The sequence below is a fragment of the Diceros bicornis genome, chromosome 34, assembly GCF_020826845.1.
Source record: "Diceros bicornis minor isolate mBicDic1 chromosome 34, mDicBic1.mat.cur, whole genome shotgun sequence".
Classification (NCBI taxonomy): Eukaryota; Metazoa; Chordata; class Mammalia; order Perissodactyla; family Rhinocerotidae; genus Diceros; species Diceros bicornis.
In genome coordinates, this window is record NC_080773.1 from 12,343,976 (window position 1) to 12,360,250 (window position 16,275).

At 53.8% G+C, this 16,275-nt stretch overlaps 1 protein-coding gene across 14 annotated transcripts in view; it reads left to right on the top strand.

The window, feature by feature from the left end:
• Nucleotides 1-16,275, top strand: part of SIPA1L3 (signal induced proliferation associated 1 like 3) — a 239,273-nt gene that overhangs the window by 147,095 nt on the left and 75,903 nt on the right. For all 14 annotated transcript variants that reach the window (XM_058529162.1, XM_058529169.1, XM_058529166.1 and 11 more), the window contains 4 exons: nt 5,751-5,939; nt 6,801-6,975; nt 11,223-11,326; nt 13,317-13,474. In XM_058529162.1, coding sequence (XP_058385145.1) covers nt 5,751-5,939; nt 6,801-6,975; nt 11,223-11,326; nt 13,317-13,474 — 626 coding nt within the window. The remainder of the gene's footprint in view (nt 1-5,750; nt 5,940-6,800; nt 6,976-11,222; nt 11,327-13,316; nt 13,475-16,275) is intronic.

The following is a 16,275-nucleotide window of genomic DNA, read 5'->3' on the forward strand; positions in this document are numbered from 1 at the left end:
ACGAGACAAGCATGGAGAGGTTAAGGTCTTGCCCTCCTGTGAGGGACAGGGCGCCATGTCAGCCTGCTCGCTGCCCCTGGGATTCACCTGACTGGGCTCAGCCGGTCCGAGGGTTATGAACTCCACTTCCTGCCAGCCTTTTTGTATCGTTGGGTTTTTTTTTAACGAAAATAGAATGTGTAGAATGAGTTTTTAAAACCGCAGCCTGCAGTGACGTACCGAGAGTCGGGAGACTGCTGTGGATGCTGGGTCAGGGTGTGGTATTTCTGCTGGGGTTCCTCTTCAGTGGGTTTGAAACTGCCGGCTGCCGTTCCTGGCTCGTGCCTGCTCCCGTCCACTTCCCACCCCAGCACCGACGGAGCTAGCCTCTGGTCCACCCCGGCTGGGCACAGGGCCCTCGAGACTCAGGGCCCGGGACTGGGATTCATCCATGCCACAGACGTTCACTCCGCACCACTGCCCGTAGCCCTGTGCTGAGCGCTGAGGGGACAGTGGTCAGTAAGGCCACGAAGATGCTTGTGGGGCTGCGTTCTTGTTGGGGAGGCAGACAGTACACAGTACATTTACCTGAGTAAATTCTCCAGTGTGGTACGTGATGATGAGGTGGAAAGGAAAGTGAGGAAGAGAGATAAGTGTGAGGGGTGGTAAGACGTTTAGATAGCACGGTCAAGGAAGGTGTCACTGGAAGATTATGGAACATTTGAGTAAAAGAGCTAAAGGAGATGAGAAGAGGAGCCCTGTGGACATCTGGAAGAGCATTCTAGCCAGTGCAAAGGTCCTGAGGTAGGACCGTGGCTGGCGCACTGGGGACCTGGTGTGTGTCCTAGTTCAGCCACTCAGCAGCCATGAAACCTTGGGCGCGTGGCTTTGTCTCTCAGAGCCTCAGTTTCCCCTTGGGAATCCCACTCTCACAGGACTGGTGTGGGCTCGGTGAGGTTGCGCATATAAAGGCGACAGTGCTGGGCCTGGCACATGGGGAGAGCCCAGTGAGGTTAGCTGTCGGGAAGCCTCCCAGTCTGCTGTCCCCTTGTCACATTCCACTCAGCCTGTGAACTGTGGGCTGCCATGAGGTTCACAGCCGCAGGTGGCCCTCTCTCTGCCCTCACACACGCAGGCCTCACGCAGGCTCGGCCTGGGCCCAGCCCCTTGCAGAGCCGCCGCCCTGGGCGCTGAGGCCTGAGGACCTCCTCACCTGGAGGTGGAGGGAGGGGGAGTGCTAGCAAGGTTTGCCTCGCCCCTTCCTGAGGCCCTTCCTGTCACAGAGGCAGAGCAGAGGGTCACACAGCCCAAAAGGAATAACATAGTCCTCACAGTCATAGCTAACACTCAGCACATGTTCTTGCCTGGCACCGCCCCAAGTGTTGTATATGCACTGACCCTTCGAATCCTTTCAGCAGTCCATGATGTGGGTCCCCTGATTATCCCCATCCTACAGATGAGGACGTTGAGGCCCAGGGTCCCCCAGTGGCAGAGCTGGCACGTGGACCAGGCTGCCTGGGCCCCGAGCCTGTGCTCTTAACCACACTGCCTGTCGGGTCGAGTCTGAATTCTGGCTCTGGGAACAGACAGCGCTGGGTTCAGTCCGGCTCTGCCGCCCGCCAGCTGCGTGACCTCGGACAGAGGGCTTTCCCTCAGGGCGCCTCAGTTTCTTCTCTGTATTCCCTGTCTTGGAGCAGTGGGAGGTTCTCTTAGACTGGCAGGGCTGGGGGTGTCTGAGCTGCAGATGTCACCGTGATGACACTGCTGTCCTGGCCGCCACTCTCTCCTGTGAGTTCAGGGGGCCGTGCTGGGAGCAAGGGTTGAGTTCACAGACAGGGTTCTGTGCTCCTCCTGGCCACACGCACGTCCCCGGCTCCCGTACGCCAGGGCCTGGGGGCCAGAGCCAGGGGCCCAGGCTGTTTTCCAAGCCAGCCGGCTGGCCCGCCCCAGATGGCCGCCCCTGGCCGCCAAGCAGGCAGTCGGGTGGGCCCACGTCCCCCAGCAGATGGGACGTGAGCGTTGGCAGCACCGAGCTCCCCGACAGGGCAGGGACAGACTGGGAGCTGGGCTTTGAGACCACAGGACCGAATGTGAGCCCACAGCCCACCCCCTGAGCCTGGACAGGACAAGCGCCCTGCTGCGCTGTCCCGAGCCCCCGGCTGCCACTGTCTCTCCCAGGACACGGGGGGCCCCAGCTAGCCAAATGGGTTCCATGCAGCGCTTCAAACATGAGTTTTTGATGGGCCTCAGTTTTGTTAGGGTTAGAGGTTTGGATTTTTATTTTCTTTTTTTATTTAGAAACTAACGCTTACTCATTGTTAATCATTTAAGTACATAAGTGTGCAAAGTAGAGAAGGGAGAGTCTCGTATTAAGTGGAAAAAGCAAGTGTAATGGTGCGTTGAGTGGGACCTCATTTGTGTTCATTAGGTACCTGATTGTGTATGTTTGTGTGTATGTGTGTATGAATAATCTCCAAAGCATACTATTAAATGGGGAGAAAAGCAATCTGTAGCTTCCTATTTATGGTTAAAATTTTTTTAAATTCTTTTTTTTTTCTTAATTTTATTTATTTATTTTTCCCCCACAGCCCCAGTAGATAGTTGTATGTCATAGCTGCACATCCTTCTAGTTGCTGTATGTGGGACACGGCCTCAGCATGGCCGGAGAAGCGGTGCGTTGGTGCGCACCCGGGATCCGAACCCGGGCCGCCAGTAGCGGAGCGCGCTCACTTAACCGCTAAGCCACGGGGCCGGCCCTTAAATTCTTAACTACGCATGCAGCTTAGTACAAATACATTTGACACGTGTGTGCACATAATAATGGCTAATGCGTGTTGAGCACTCGCGGTATGCCAGCTCTAGTGCTAAGCACCATATGTGGGTTATCTTATCGAATTCTTACAACCTTTGAGATGGGCACTATTCTTTCCCTTTTTTAAATGAGGAAACAGGTACAGAGAAATTAAGCGGCTTGCCCAGGGTCACACAGCCAGGGGATGGGTAGAGCCAGGATTCAAACCCAGGCAGACCGATTTCCACGTGACCTCCCAGGAGAAGTTCTTGAAGGGTGTACCCCACACCCGGCACAGGGAAAGGCAGGGAAGCCCTTGAGTTGGGAGCCGGTGGAGAACGGCCCATGCAGATGGGAACCTCCTTGCTCACGTGGCTCACTTGACTGCCTGTCCTCAGTGAGATGACACCTGGTGTCATTGAGGGTCGCATCACACAGGGTCTTGCCGGCTGAGCGGTGAGTGTAGATTTTATTCAGGGAGAGATGGGAAGCCACTAGCGGGTTCTGCGCGGAGGAGAGACATGATCCGACTCAGGCTGCTGCAGAAAGAATTGACTGGAGTGGGGTGGTAGGAGGAATGGGAGCAGGGAGACCAGGAGGAGGTGACTGTCACGCTCCGGGTAGGACATGACGGTGGCCAGGACCAGGTGGAGAGTAGACGTGGCCACTTGTTGTAACCTGCCAGTGCCCTACTTATTATCCCTGCAGAGAAGGAAAAGCTCGGAGCTTTTCAAGTAGTGGCTTCTGGTTATGTCGTCAGAGCCAAAATGTGACGGTCGGCCACCTGTCTCCCACGTGGAAGAATGAATGAGGATTTCTGGTCCACACTGCCCCTTGGCCCCAGCAGAGGGTGCTGTGGGGCACTGTCGGTGGGATACAAAGCCACTGATCCCGCTGGTGCATTCATTGAAACCCACAAACGCCCCCAGATCGGCAGGGCAGAGCATCCCACGTCATTGCTTTTCACAATCTGTGTCAAGACTACCCTGCTTCTGATGGGAGACATTTGTTTGTTAATTACCGGGGCAGGAACTGGGAACTCCCAACCATGAGATCATTCCATTCCTTCCACACCCGCCTCTTGCCCAGTTCCTGTTTTGCGAGGGTGGGCCGTGTGCTTAGAGGCGATGTCAAGACACGTTGTTTTTGCCACCTCCTGTGTCTCTTGACTTAGGGTGAGGATGTTTTTCCAGTTTACACTGATCCTCCTTAGTCTTAAACCATAGCCCCAGGTATATTTTGGGTGCTTGTAACTATCCGCTTGGGGGAGGATTTTTTACCCCGTGCTGCGCCATCCTGGTGTGGTGGTGGGGCTGCCTCTCCCGGGCATGGCAGAACCTGATAGCCGGCAGCACATCGTGGGTAGAAGCCTGAGCTGGTGTCAGAAAGGACGGGAAGCACCAGGCACTCTGAGACGGGGCTGCGGGGTGGAAATGGGCACAACCACTTGGAAACTGGCAGTTCAGTGAAATTGAAGAGTAACATGCCTGCTGACTCAGCAGTTTCTCTCCTGGGTATAAACCCAAGAGGAAATGTGTTCCTGTGCACTGAGAGGTGCTTCTTGAATGTTCCCAACAGCAGTGTTCACAATTGTCAGACACCGGAAGCAGTTTCCGTGCTCATCAACAGTAGAGTGAATTAAATCCACTGTAGAGCAACATGGTCGCATCTCATATCAGTAGCATTAAGAGAAAGAAGCCAGATATAAAAGAATACAAAATGCCCGAAGCTCAGAAATAAATTATAGTGCCAGAAGTCAGGGTGGGGTTGCCTTTGGGGAGGAGGGTCAGGGCACAAAAGGGCTTGTGGGGGCTGGAAACACATATTTCTTGCTCAGAGTGGTGATTACCTAGGTGTTCTCTCTGTGCTAATTCCTTTAGCAGTACTTATATGTGTGTGTACTTTTCTGTATGTGGATTATACTTCACAGTAAGAAAAAAAAAAATTAAAAAATGATGAGCTTTGGAGAAGTCAGACCTAGGTTGGCATCCTGGTTCAGCCGCTTAGCTGTGGTGACCTTGGATAAGGCACCAACCTCTTGGAGCTTCACTTTTCTTATCTGTAAAATGGAGATACCAAACTCTCCCCTGAACAGACCTATACATATAATTAGATAACTACTATCATACCTGGAATACAGTGCAGTGAACTACACTTTCAAAAATGTGACTTGTTATGAAGATATATCAGTTAGAAATTGCTTTATCTGCAGAGTAACAGAAAACATGACTATAAATAAAACAAATAGGGGGGTATTTTAATTATCTAGGAAGTCTGCAGGTAGGCAGCTACAAGGATTGAGTTCTCTGTGATTTTTTGTTTTTGTCTCTCTTCATGATCACAAGATGTCTACCACAGCTCCAAACATCTTATCCTCACACCAGTGTCCTTAGCAAGAAGAATTGGACAGGTGGAAAGGGACTTGCCTTTTACCAGGGAGGAAAATCTGCCCCAGAAGTCTTCCCCAAGCTGAATTCCCCTCACATCTCACTGCCTGGAACTAATCAGGTGACCAGCTATAGAAAAAACTTGGAAAGCAACATCTGGGGAAGGAGGGTAAGATGGCCATGATTGGCTTGACTAAAGATCTCCACAAAGACAGGGGTCTTCGTTTTATCCACACCACCTAGAACAGAGCTGGCACTTAGAGGCCCTCGGTCAATATTTGTTGAACAAATGAGGGTATGTTCCACCCGTTGTCGCATTTAGTCCTCCCAACATCCATTCAGGGTTAGGACACTGTCAGTGCACCCATTTCACGGAAGAGGAAGCTGAGGCTCAGAGATAAGTAGTCACGTGGTCAAGGTCACACAGCCAGGAGGCAGCAAGTTGGAGTGCTGGTCCAGAGCCAGGGCTTTCTGGCCCTAGAGCCCAAGCTGCTGACCCTCACGCGTGTGGCTTTGAGAACAGGATGCCCTCCTATGCTCTCATCCGCTCCTGGGTCCCCAGACCCGCTAATCTTCCCTTCCTTCCCTCGCAGCTCATCACCCTGCGGGGCTCCATCCTGGAGGACGCCACGCCCACGGCCACCAAGCACGGGACGGGACGGGGCCTGCCCCTGAGGGACGCCCTGGAGTACGTCATCCCCGAGCTCAACATCCACTGCCTGCGGCTGGCTCTCAACACGCCCAAGGTGACGGAGCAGCTGCTGAAGCTCGACGAGCAAGGGGTGAGCCGCCCAGGTCGGGGCAGCGGGGCGGCAGCCTACAGCCTGCTCCTGGCACCTCTTTCTGTCTTGGTCACTCTTTTTTTTTTTGTAAAGAACAGAAACCCACTTAAGCTGGTTTCAGTGACAGGAGGGGTCTATATCAAATTCTGGGGGTGCCAAGAGCAGGAATGTGGCGGGGTCTCAGGAGGGAAAAGGTCCAGGAGTGGGACAGCCGCCAGGTTCGTGTGTGTGCGTGCGCGCGCGCTTGTATGTGTGTCTGTGTCTTCTCCCACCCCCTGCACACTGGCCCCCTCTGCTCCTCTGGCCCTCCCACCGCTCCCAGTTTTGCTGTGAGAATTACAGCTACATGCAGACCCCAGCTAGGTGACTCCCAGTCCCAGGAGAGCCTCGGACTGGGCCACCATGAGGTTAAGTGTCTGTCCGTGGTCCAGTGACCAGGGGAATCAGGGATTCATCAAGGAGACATGGTTATTGGGGGCCACCCCCTAAAAAACAGTATTGACTGTGCTGAGCCTTGAGCTCTCCAGCTAAGGTTTCTTTTGCGGAATCTTAGCCGTTCCAGTCCACCTACCAAGGGAAGCCGGCAATGGTCTCTTTTCCTCGAGAGAGTGGCATCACCCTCCCCAGAGAGAACGAGAATGGGCGACACGGGCACCTCGTCATGCCCTCTGGAATGCACGGAGGGAGAGAGACAGCTGGGATGCGCCCTCACTCCCTTTTCTTCCTTTCTGGCTGTGGCTCTGAATTCCCGCGTGACCCCAGCAGCTCCCTGGGCTCAGCGCCCGAGAGAGCCCCCTTTGTCCCGTTCCCTCTGACCTCTCTGCCGGGCCTGCCTCCATCAAGCCGCTCTCGCCCCTGCAGCTCTGCCGGAAGCACAAGGTGGGCATCCTGTACTGCAAGGCCGGCCAGAGCTCGGAGGAGGAGATGTACAACAACGAGGAGGCCGGCCCCGCCTTTGAGGAGTTCCTCTCCCTCATCGGCGAGAAGGTCTGTCTGAAGGGCTTCACCAAGTACGCCGCCCAGCTGGACGTCAAGAGTAAGTGGGGATGGTGACCTGGTGGGGGAGCCCGTTGGATCCTGGTGAGCCAGCACCGCACGCCCGCCTGCCCTGGGGGCGGAAGTCAAAGGGCCTGGGCGTACCAAGGTGAGGACGCAGGGCAGTGGGGGACCCCTGACTCCGATGGTGGGAGAGCAAATGATGCAGCCGCTTTGGAAAACAGTGTGTATGGCACATTCTAGTCAGGTCTGAAGATTCACCTTCTCTGCGTCTCAGCAATTGCACTCCTAGACGTATCCTCGAGAGCTTGTGCACGTGCACGCTGGGAGAGGTCCTGAATGTTCATAACTGCAGCCACCTGGGTGGTCCCCAGCGTGCACGGGCGGAGTTGTGGTATATTCCCGCAATGGAGTGCCGTATGGTAGTGACAGCAGTGAACTGGAGCCACGGGCATCAGCCCAGAGAGGGCCACATACTCGATGTGGAGACAGACAGCGGGTCTCAGGAGAGCGGGGACTGAATGAGGCCTTTCACACAAAGCACATGCAACAGTATACTGTTTGGAGGTTTGTTATATAGTAAAAGTCTAAAGAAAACGAGGCAGTCATAGACACGAGGCCAGGACAGTGGCTGCCTCCCAGGGAGAGAGTGGATTTCCCTAGAAAGTGACGCTCATGTTAGAGTGTGAGTGGTGGTCTGTTTCTTAAGGCGCGTGCTAGGAACAACATATTCATTATAGTACATATGTACGTACTACACATACGTATGCATACGTGTGTGTTACGTGCTCTCACATTGGCTCTGACTCCTGGCGACCCTATGCGTGAGTGATGGCCACAGTGTCCTGTCCTCAGCAGCCCTTCTCAGCTCCTGTGGACTGGTGCCCATGGCTTCCTTCATGGAGTCACTGCATCTCACATTTAGTCTTCCTTTTTTCCTGCTGCCTTCTACTTTCCCAGCATTATTGTCTTTTCCAAAGAATCCCGCCTTCTCATGATGTGCCCAAAGTAGGGCAGCCTCAGTTTTATCATTTTTGCCTCCAGTGACAGTTCAGGCTTAATTTGCTCTGGGCCCCACTTGTTCATGTTTCTGGCAGTCCAGGGTATCCACAGAGCTCTCCTCCAACACCATGTTTCATACAAATCCATTTTTTCCTGTTAACCCTCCTTCCCTGGCCAGCTTTCACACCGTTCATAGGAATTGGGAATATGAGGGTGTGGATGATCTTCACCTTGGCCTCCAACGACACTTCCTTACGCTTCATGACTTTCCTAATTCTTTCATTGCTGCCCTTCCGAGTCCCAGTCTTCTCTTGATCTCTTGGCTGCAGTCTCCATTTAAATTGATGACTGGATCAAGCTGAACAAAGTCTTGAGCCAGCTGTGATGGCCTAGTGGTTAAAAGTTCAGCGAGCTCTGCTTTGGCGGCCCAGGTTCGGTGGGCGCAGAACCACACCACTCGTCTGTCAGTAGCCGTGCTGTGGTGGCGGCTCACGTAGAAGAACTAGAAGGATCTACAACTAGAATACACAACTATGTACTGGGGCTTTGGGAAGGAAAGGGCGGGGGGCGGGGAAGGAAGATTTGCAACAGATGTTAGCTCAGGGTGAGTCTTTCCCAGCAAAATCTTTAACAATTTCAGTGTCTTCATTGACTCCGGTAAAGCTGTGTGTTTCTTCTGTACTCGTGACTTGTCTCCTTGATGTTCAAATGCAGTCCTGCTTTGGCACTTTCTTCTGTCACTTTCGTCAGAAGTCGTTCCCAGTCATTGCTGCTTTCTTCCTGTAAGATGGTGTCGTCTGCATATCTTACGTGGTTGATATTTCTTCCACCAGTTGGCACTCCTTCATCTAAGCTGAGCCCGTATACATCCTTAAATATACTTGTATATGGTGTGTAGGCCTGAAGCGCTTCATGGTAAGTAGTTTTAGGGGAGGGATGAATGATACTGTGCGCTGGTGTCACGGCTCCTGGGGGGAGGACCGCCCATTGACCGTGGGGGTGACCAGCGTTGGGTAGCTGCTCAGGCCGAGGCGGAAAGCCCCGAGATGGGGCCCTGGCTTGATCACTCGCTCTTCGCCTTACCTTGCCAAGCCTCAGTTTCCTCATCTGGAAAATGGAGGCCCGGAGGAGGAGGCCAGGCTTAGAGAGATGGATCAAGTGTTGAACAGGTGTCTGTGGCTGTCGTCCTCACCGTCGCCTCCTCCGCTGAAGGAGGCAGTAGGAGGAAGAGGCATCTTACTGTGCCCGTTGTGGGTTTTGTGGTCTTGGGCAGGTGGCTTTACCGCTCTCTGCCTCAGTTTCCTCATCTGTACAGCAAGGGAGATAATTACACTGACCTCAGGAGCCCAGCGTTGAACCTAACGTACTGAGCTCGCACTCTGTGCTGGGCACTGGGTCTGCCAGCCTCCCGGACTCCGAGGGTGGGCGCGGCCCGCAGGCTACTAATGGGCTGTGGGCCTCTCACGACACGTCCAGCACACGCAGCAAGTGTGAGCGTGAGCGCTGTGGTTCTGTGGTGATGTTACTTCCTTCATCGCCAAAGGAGCAGTACACCCAGAAAGAGGGATGGGAGACTTACCATCCCCCTTCTCAGGCTAGTGCTGGCTCCCGAGGCCCAGCGTCCTCCACAAAATGACAGCGGCCCCCTCCCTGGGCCGCTGTGAGAATCAGACGCTCAGCACAGCGCCTTCCAGAGAATTGGCACTCAGATAGGCACCAGCTGCTGCCACGTGGCTTCTGGGGGAGGTGGATTTTCTGAGGAGCCCGAGGAGCAGAGGGCTCCCGGCCAGTCTCCCCAGCTAACAGACAAGGGTCCCCTGGGCCCACCCCACCTGGAGGTCGCCTGGCTCTGGCACTTGGCTTCAGTGCCCTCCCCTGTCATAGTTTCTCCCCTAGAGCGTAAGCCCACGAGAGCAGGGCCTCCTCGGTCTGTTTACCACTGTTTCTCCAGCCCCTGCAATTACATCAGGCTGGTGGACCTGAATACCCAAAAGCCAAAGAGTGGGCTTCCAGGGTGAGGGCGGCCCCCTGGAGTTACCTGCAGTGTGGTTTGTGGGTTCACTCGTGCGTTCAGCAGAAACCTCCTAGCCCTCCTCCCTGGGCAGCAAGGAGCAGCTCAGGGTGTTACAAGTGTGTATGGAGAGCGTGCTCTCGTGTCTGGCTGGAAAGTGTCTGTGAGAACATGGCATGTGACCTGAGAGGGACTAGTTGGAATCAAATAGGCAAACAGGGAGCAGGAAAGGCATTCCGGGCAAAAGGAACAGCATGTGCAAAGGCCCTGAAGTCTAAAGGCTATTGTCCAGGGAATTAGCGTGGAGAAAGAAGTGAGGGAGACAGGTAGGGGCCTCACCATGCAGGGCTTTTAGGGCTAAAGATTAGGAATTTGGGTCTGTTTCCTGCGAGGAATGTGAGCCCCTTAAGCGGCGGCACTGAATACTGTTAAGAAAATACCCTGAAGTCAGACACCCTGAGTTCCAGTACAGACTGCACCACTACTCACTGTGACCTTGGGCAAGTCACTCCTCTCTGTGCCTCAGTTTCCTCCTCTGAACATGGAGCCAGTAATCAGGTGTGCTTCTCTCCAGTCGTATCCCCCTCCCACTAGAGATAACCAATATCCTGACTCCCGTGATTATCGTCTCCTTTTCTTCATAGTTTTGCTCCCTGTACATGCATCTCTAAATAATATAATTTGTTTGCCCATTTTGAACGTAATGTGAACGGAATCGTACAGTACGTGCTCCTGTGCATCTGGCGTCTGTCTTTCAACATTGTTTGTGGAATTCACCCCTTTGGTGGCCACAACTCCTTCCTTTTCGTGGCTGTGTATTTTTCCACACTGTGAATATACCGGTTTGTTTCCCCATTCTTTTGACTGACATTTGAAGATACCTGTGCCCGTATCCCAGGGACACGTGTACGATTTTTCTAGGCTCTGATCGTAGGAGCGCAAGTGCTGGGCCATTAATTTAGCCTGTCTTTAGGCTCAACAGCTATTGCTAAAAAGTTGTCCAAGGTGGTTGTACCAATTTACACACCTCACCAGCCACAGAAAGGGTTCCCGTTGCTCCACATCCTCCCCAGCCCTTGGTACTGTCAGACTTAAATGTGTACCAGCCTGTTGGGTGTAGAACGTAAGATTGCCTTTTTACCTAAATTTATTTAATTTTCAAGAGTGGAGTTAAGTGAAAACATCGAGTTAAAAACTAACGCAGATGGTGTGTGGGATATGGCAGGAGCCCAGAGGTTTGGGAAACGGGCTGCTGACTGGCGTTTCTGTTCCAGCCGACTCCACGGGGACCCACTCCCTCTACACGACGTACCAGGACTACGAGATCATGTTCCACGTCTCCACCCTGCTCCCGTACACCCCCAACAACAGGCAGCAGGTCAGTGGGGCTCAGGCCGGGGCCCACAGTGATTTCCGGTTGATGCACAGCTGAAACCCGAGACACTCCCCTCCCCACGCCATTAGCTGGCTGCGTGCCCGGCATTGGCTCTCCTGTCCCCATCCTGTGCACAGATCGAGGCCTTTGGCCATGCGACCCTCTGAGCCACGGTCACCTCACCTGGGGGTTGGAGACTCGGTCAGGTGCATTTGATGTCATTTTTTCCTAGCTGTTCCTTGGCCACCCTGCTTGCCTCTAGCTACCCCAACTCCCCTCCAGGGTCTCTTGAGCCTTCAAGAGCCTTATGGGAAAAAAAGGGTGAATCAGTCAACGTTATTTTGACCACAAGTGACAGAAATGCAAACCAAATTGGCATAAGCAAAAAATGGGGTTTACTGGGTTATATAACTCTCAGATGCTGGGAGAGGGCTGGCTTTAGGTATGGTTGGATCCAGGAGCTCAAACAATATCAGGAAACCTTTCCATTTCTCACCTCTGTTTTTCTTCGTGGTGGTCTTATTCACAGGTTTTCCCAAGTGGCAAGAAAGACGCCCCCTAGCAGCCCCCAGCTCACATCCCACCAGCGTAGCCACCCTAGGGGAGAGAGAGCTGTGCCTGCAAAGTGTCCCTGAGACGTGTCAGGGCCGAATCTCACTGGACCATTCGCTTGCCAGTCCTGGGCCTGGGAGGGGATGGAGCGAGCTGATTGGGCAAACCTGAAGCACAGCCCCACCCTTAGACAGGGCGAGTGGGGTCAGACAGCCAGAAACATCGACAGAGATCAGGGGTGTTTTCCCAAGAGGCATGGACGTGGCTGCCCGAAGAAGGAGGAAGTGGTGCTGGGTGGGCTGCCAGGGGCTCCTCCTGGACGTACCGTGTGGACTCAGTCGGGGAACACCACTTCCTAGCTTCTAATGACCAGAAACCCTGCAGACTGTTGATGGTTTCGCAAGTGTATATTTTTTCCATCAGTACAGGCGAGGTTGCAGATTTTATAGGCTGGAGATGGTCAGGTGTCAGTGATTTCCCCAGGTTAACCTTCAAGCGTGCTGGGAGAGTGTTGGTCTCAGAGTTAGACCTGAGTTCTGGTTCTTTCTTAGCTGTGTGATTCTTCTCTCGGAGCCTCGGGGCCCTCTGTGAATTGGGTGAAATGCTGGCACCCATGTCTTGGGGTCACTGGGAAAGGTCCCTGTGCTCATGCATGAAACCAGAGCACGAGGCAGGGCCCGGCGCACAGGAGAGGCCCGGGAGGCAGGCAGTGCTGGTCCTGGGTATTCGGGAGGCATGGTAGAGAATAGCTTGGCTTGTAGAGTCCAGCAGAAGTGGGTTCACATGCTGGCTCTTTCCCTCCATGACTGTGTGACCTAGGACAAGTCGTTTAACCAGTAGAAGAGGGTAGGATGAGTTCATGCCTCAGGGGGTTTTGTGAAGATTAGATGAGATTGTGACTTTAGGATGTGGATGTGAAATACCTAGCACAGGGCCGGCCCCAGTAATGGTTGCTTCATCTAGCAATTTAATTTAATCCAGTTTCAAACACACATAAAGAACTAACAGCTCAGTAGTGTGAGTTGTGCTGCTCCATGTTTCCGGATTTCACACCGTGGGCACCTTGTGTAGAGCCACACGTGACTCCGTCTGTGGACCTCACGTGACCAACGGGGATTCCTGACAGTTCCGAGAAGGCTGAACTTGTGTAGTTCAGTGTACAGTGTGATTTCAGCAGACAAGTAAAATGCTGTGGATACATCATCGCCTGTGAAAATAAGAGTCTTCTACAGAGACTGTGACGGGCAGGGGGAGAGGACAGGGCTCCCGTACGGCAGCGTGAAGTCGCAGCTGCCCTGGCCTTTTCAGCCCAGGTGTCTGGGAAGGGACGGCGGCCTGGGTGGGAATGGGGAGACAGTGAGGAGGCTGCTGTGGTGGTTTGGGCAGAACCCTGGTGCCGACCTCACGTGTGCCTCTCCCCACTCTGTGTCCCACTTACCAGCTACTAAGGAAGAGGCACATAGGGAACGACATCGTGACGATCATCTTCCAGGAGCCAGGGGCGCTGCCCTTCACCCCCAAGAACATCCGCTCCCACTTTCAGCACGTCTTCATCATTGTCCGAGCCCACAACCCCTGCACGGAGAACGTCTGCTACAGGTACACGCCTCCACACGGGCTCCCGGGAGCACCCCCGACACAGGAAGTCACAGAAAAAGGCATTGCGCAGGGAGAGAGACAGTGAGCGGGCAGCTGGCCTGGGTGCTGCCTCCTGAGTTTCCCGTTTGTGCTCAGTGGGGGAGCTCTGTCCACATGTTCCTGCACCTTCTGAGAGAGTGATTCTCAACCAGAAGGGGGCGTGTCGCCCCAGTTCTGGGGAGGAAGCCACTAGGGGTTTGTATTTGCCTGGAATCTTTTGGTTGCGAGTGACAGAAAACCCGCCTCCATCTGGCTGAAGACAAAAAGGCAGTTGTGTATATACTGGCTCTCACAAATGACGGTCCAGGCTGGATCTGGTCCACTTTCCTGTACGATGCTTCATTTGCTGGCAGCTCTGAGCCTAACATCCTCCTAGCTACAAGTCCAGCAAAAAGAGAGCTTTCCCTCCCAAGAGAAGAAGCCCCAGCATGGAGGCTCGTTGACCTGGGTAGGGGTCGGGTGCCCATCCCGAAGCAAAACCAGCACCACGCCTAGGCAGTGGCACATGGACTGGGGCACGGGAGTGATGGCTCACGGGAATCAGGACGTGGAAGCATGGGGGCAGGCCAGGCGGGGCCCCTCGGGAGGTGAGCTGCTTGTTTTAGTTCACAGATCAGCAAGTGGCACAGGCCTTAGACCCATTCAGCATCCTCCCCACACACCAGTTATCACCCGGTGGCTGGCCCCCAAAGGCCACGTGGGAAGCTCTGTGAGTGCGGGCTAGGATAGAGCTGTGGTACTTGAAAGCCAGCCCATCACTCACCCGGGCCAGGCCGAGGGCGGCCCTTGTCCCTGGAGCAGCACTGCAGCCTCTGGGGATGGGCTGGGGAGATACAAACGGTAAGACAAACAGGCAAAAAGATCAGAGTCTGCCTCCCCCCTCTGACCCCCAACCACCCAGTCGCCCTCACAGAGGCAACCCCTGTGAGCAGTGTCTTGTGTCCTGAGGTTTTATGCACATACAGGCGAGTATTTATAAGCATTTCTTTTCCAGCTTCGTAATACAAATGGTGACGTGTCACACGCTCTGTTCTGCATCCTGTATTTTTTCACTCAGGAATCTTTGAGATCTTTCCAAACCAGTACATGGAGTGCTTTTCCATTCCTCCTGACTGCGAATATCCCATCGTATGGATGCATGAGGCTCTTCCCGCATCCCTGTCGATGGGCATTTGGCCTGTTTCCTGTCTCCCGCTGTCACAGTCCATCCTGCCACGAGTAACCTTGTGTATATTCTCATTGCACACATGTCCAGTTATACAGCTGGGATAGATAAATTCCTGAAAATGGAGTTCCTGGGTCAAAGGGCATGTGCGTAGGTGCACTGGGAGTCTTGGTGGAATTCCCAGAATCTCCCAGTTTCTTGGCCAGGTATATGAGAGAAGGAGAGGGATTCCAGTCTGCAGCGCTTGCTGTTAAGAACCACTGTGCTGGGGCCGGCCCCGTAATGTAGCGGTTAAGTGTGCGCGCTCGGCTGCGGCGGCCTGGGGTCTGCAGACGTGCACTAATGCACCACTTGTCAAACCATGCTGTGGCAGTGTCCCATATAAAGTAGAGGAAGATGGGAACGGATGTTAGCCCAGGGCCAGTCTTCCTCAGCAAAAAGAGGAGGATTGGCGATGGATGTTAGCTCAGGGCTAATCTTCCTCACGAAAAAATAGAACCATTGCACTGGATGTTGCCCAAGTGGCTGCTGGGAGCCAGGACACTGTCGCAGGGCCTCCTGTGTGCCCAGTCCCAGGCCTGAGGCCCCGAGTCCCCTCGCCCCCACCCGATTGTTCCCAGGACGTTCAGCAGCAGCTGTAAGTGCCTGCACCTCGGGCTCTGTGTGGGCCTGAGGTCACTCAGGTGATGTCCAGTGTTCCTCAGCAGCTGAGAGGTGGCCCTGGTGAGGGAAGAGGCCATTGTGCACACACACCCCCCTCCGGGAGCACATCAGAGGCAGGGGACTGAGCTGGGTGGGCCCTCCACCCCTTCCCACCCCCCGACCTGGGCTATCCCATGAGCCTGCAGCCGACCTCCCACCCTTCCAGGCCAGCCTTGGCATGGTCTCCAGGCTGATTTCTATTCTCTGACGTGCAAACCTTCCTTGTTTTTTACAGTTTAACTTAATATATTTTTATGTAATATTTTAAACATTCTGAAAAGTACAGAAAATAATGTAACAGACACCCCGTGCCTACCACCAGATTTAACAGACGTTAACATTTTGCCACATTTGCCTCTGCTCTCTCTCTTTTCTTGATTTTTAAAGAAAGAAAATGTTACAGATACAACCAAAGCTGCCCCTCCCCTGCCCGCTCCCTTCCCCTCCCCTCCTTCCCCTCCCCTCCTTTCTCTCCCCTCCCCTCCCCTCCTTCCCCACAGGCAGCTGCTCTCTGGACATACCTTACCCTGTCCCTCTTGTGTCCCCAAACATGTTTCTGTCACAACACTCATCACACTGTAAACAAGACTTATTTATGTGGTTCTTGCCTTCCTTGAAGGTAAGCCCGTGTCAGTCCCCTTCATATATCCATCCTGGCACGGTACTTGCTGTATAGTCGGCCCCAAAGACGTTTTTGCTGGCTAGACAGATGCCTGGCCCAAACGTCGTAGGCACTGAGAAAGTAATCGTTGAGTAAATAATTGTGAGTATTCTGGAGATGCTTACTGAGCTACAGTGACCAGGTGACCTGGTGCTCACACCGTCTCCTGGTTTGTAGCAAGTTGCCATGCTTTCTTGCTTGAAGTGCTCTGTTTCTGCAGGGCCCCAGCCTCCC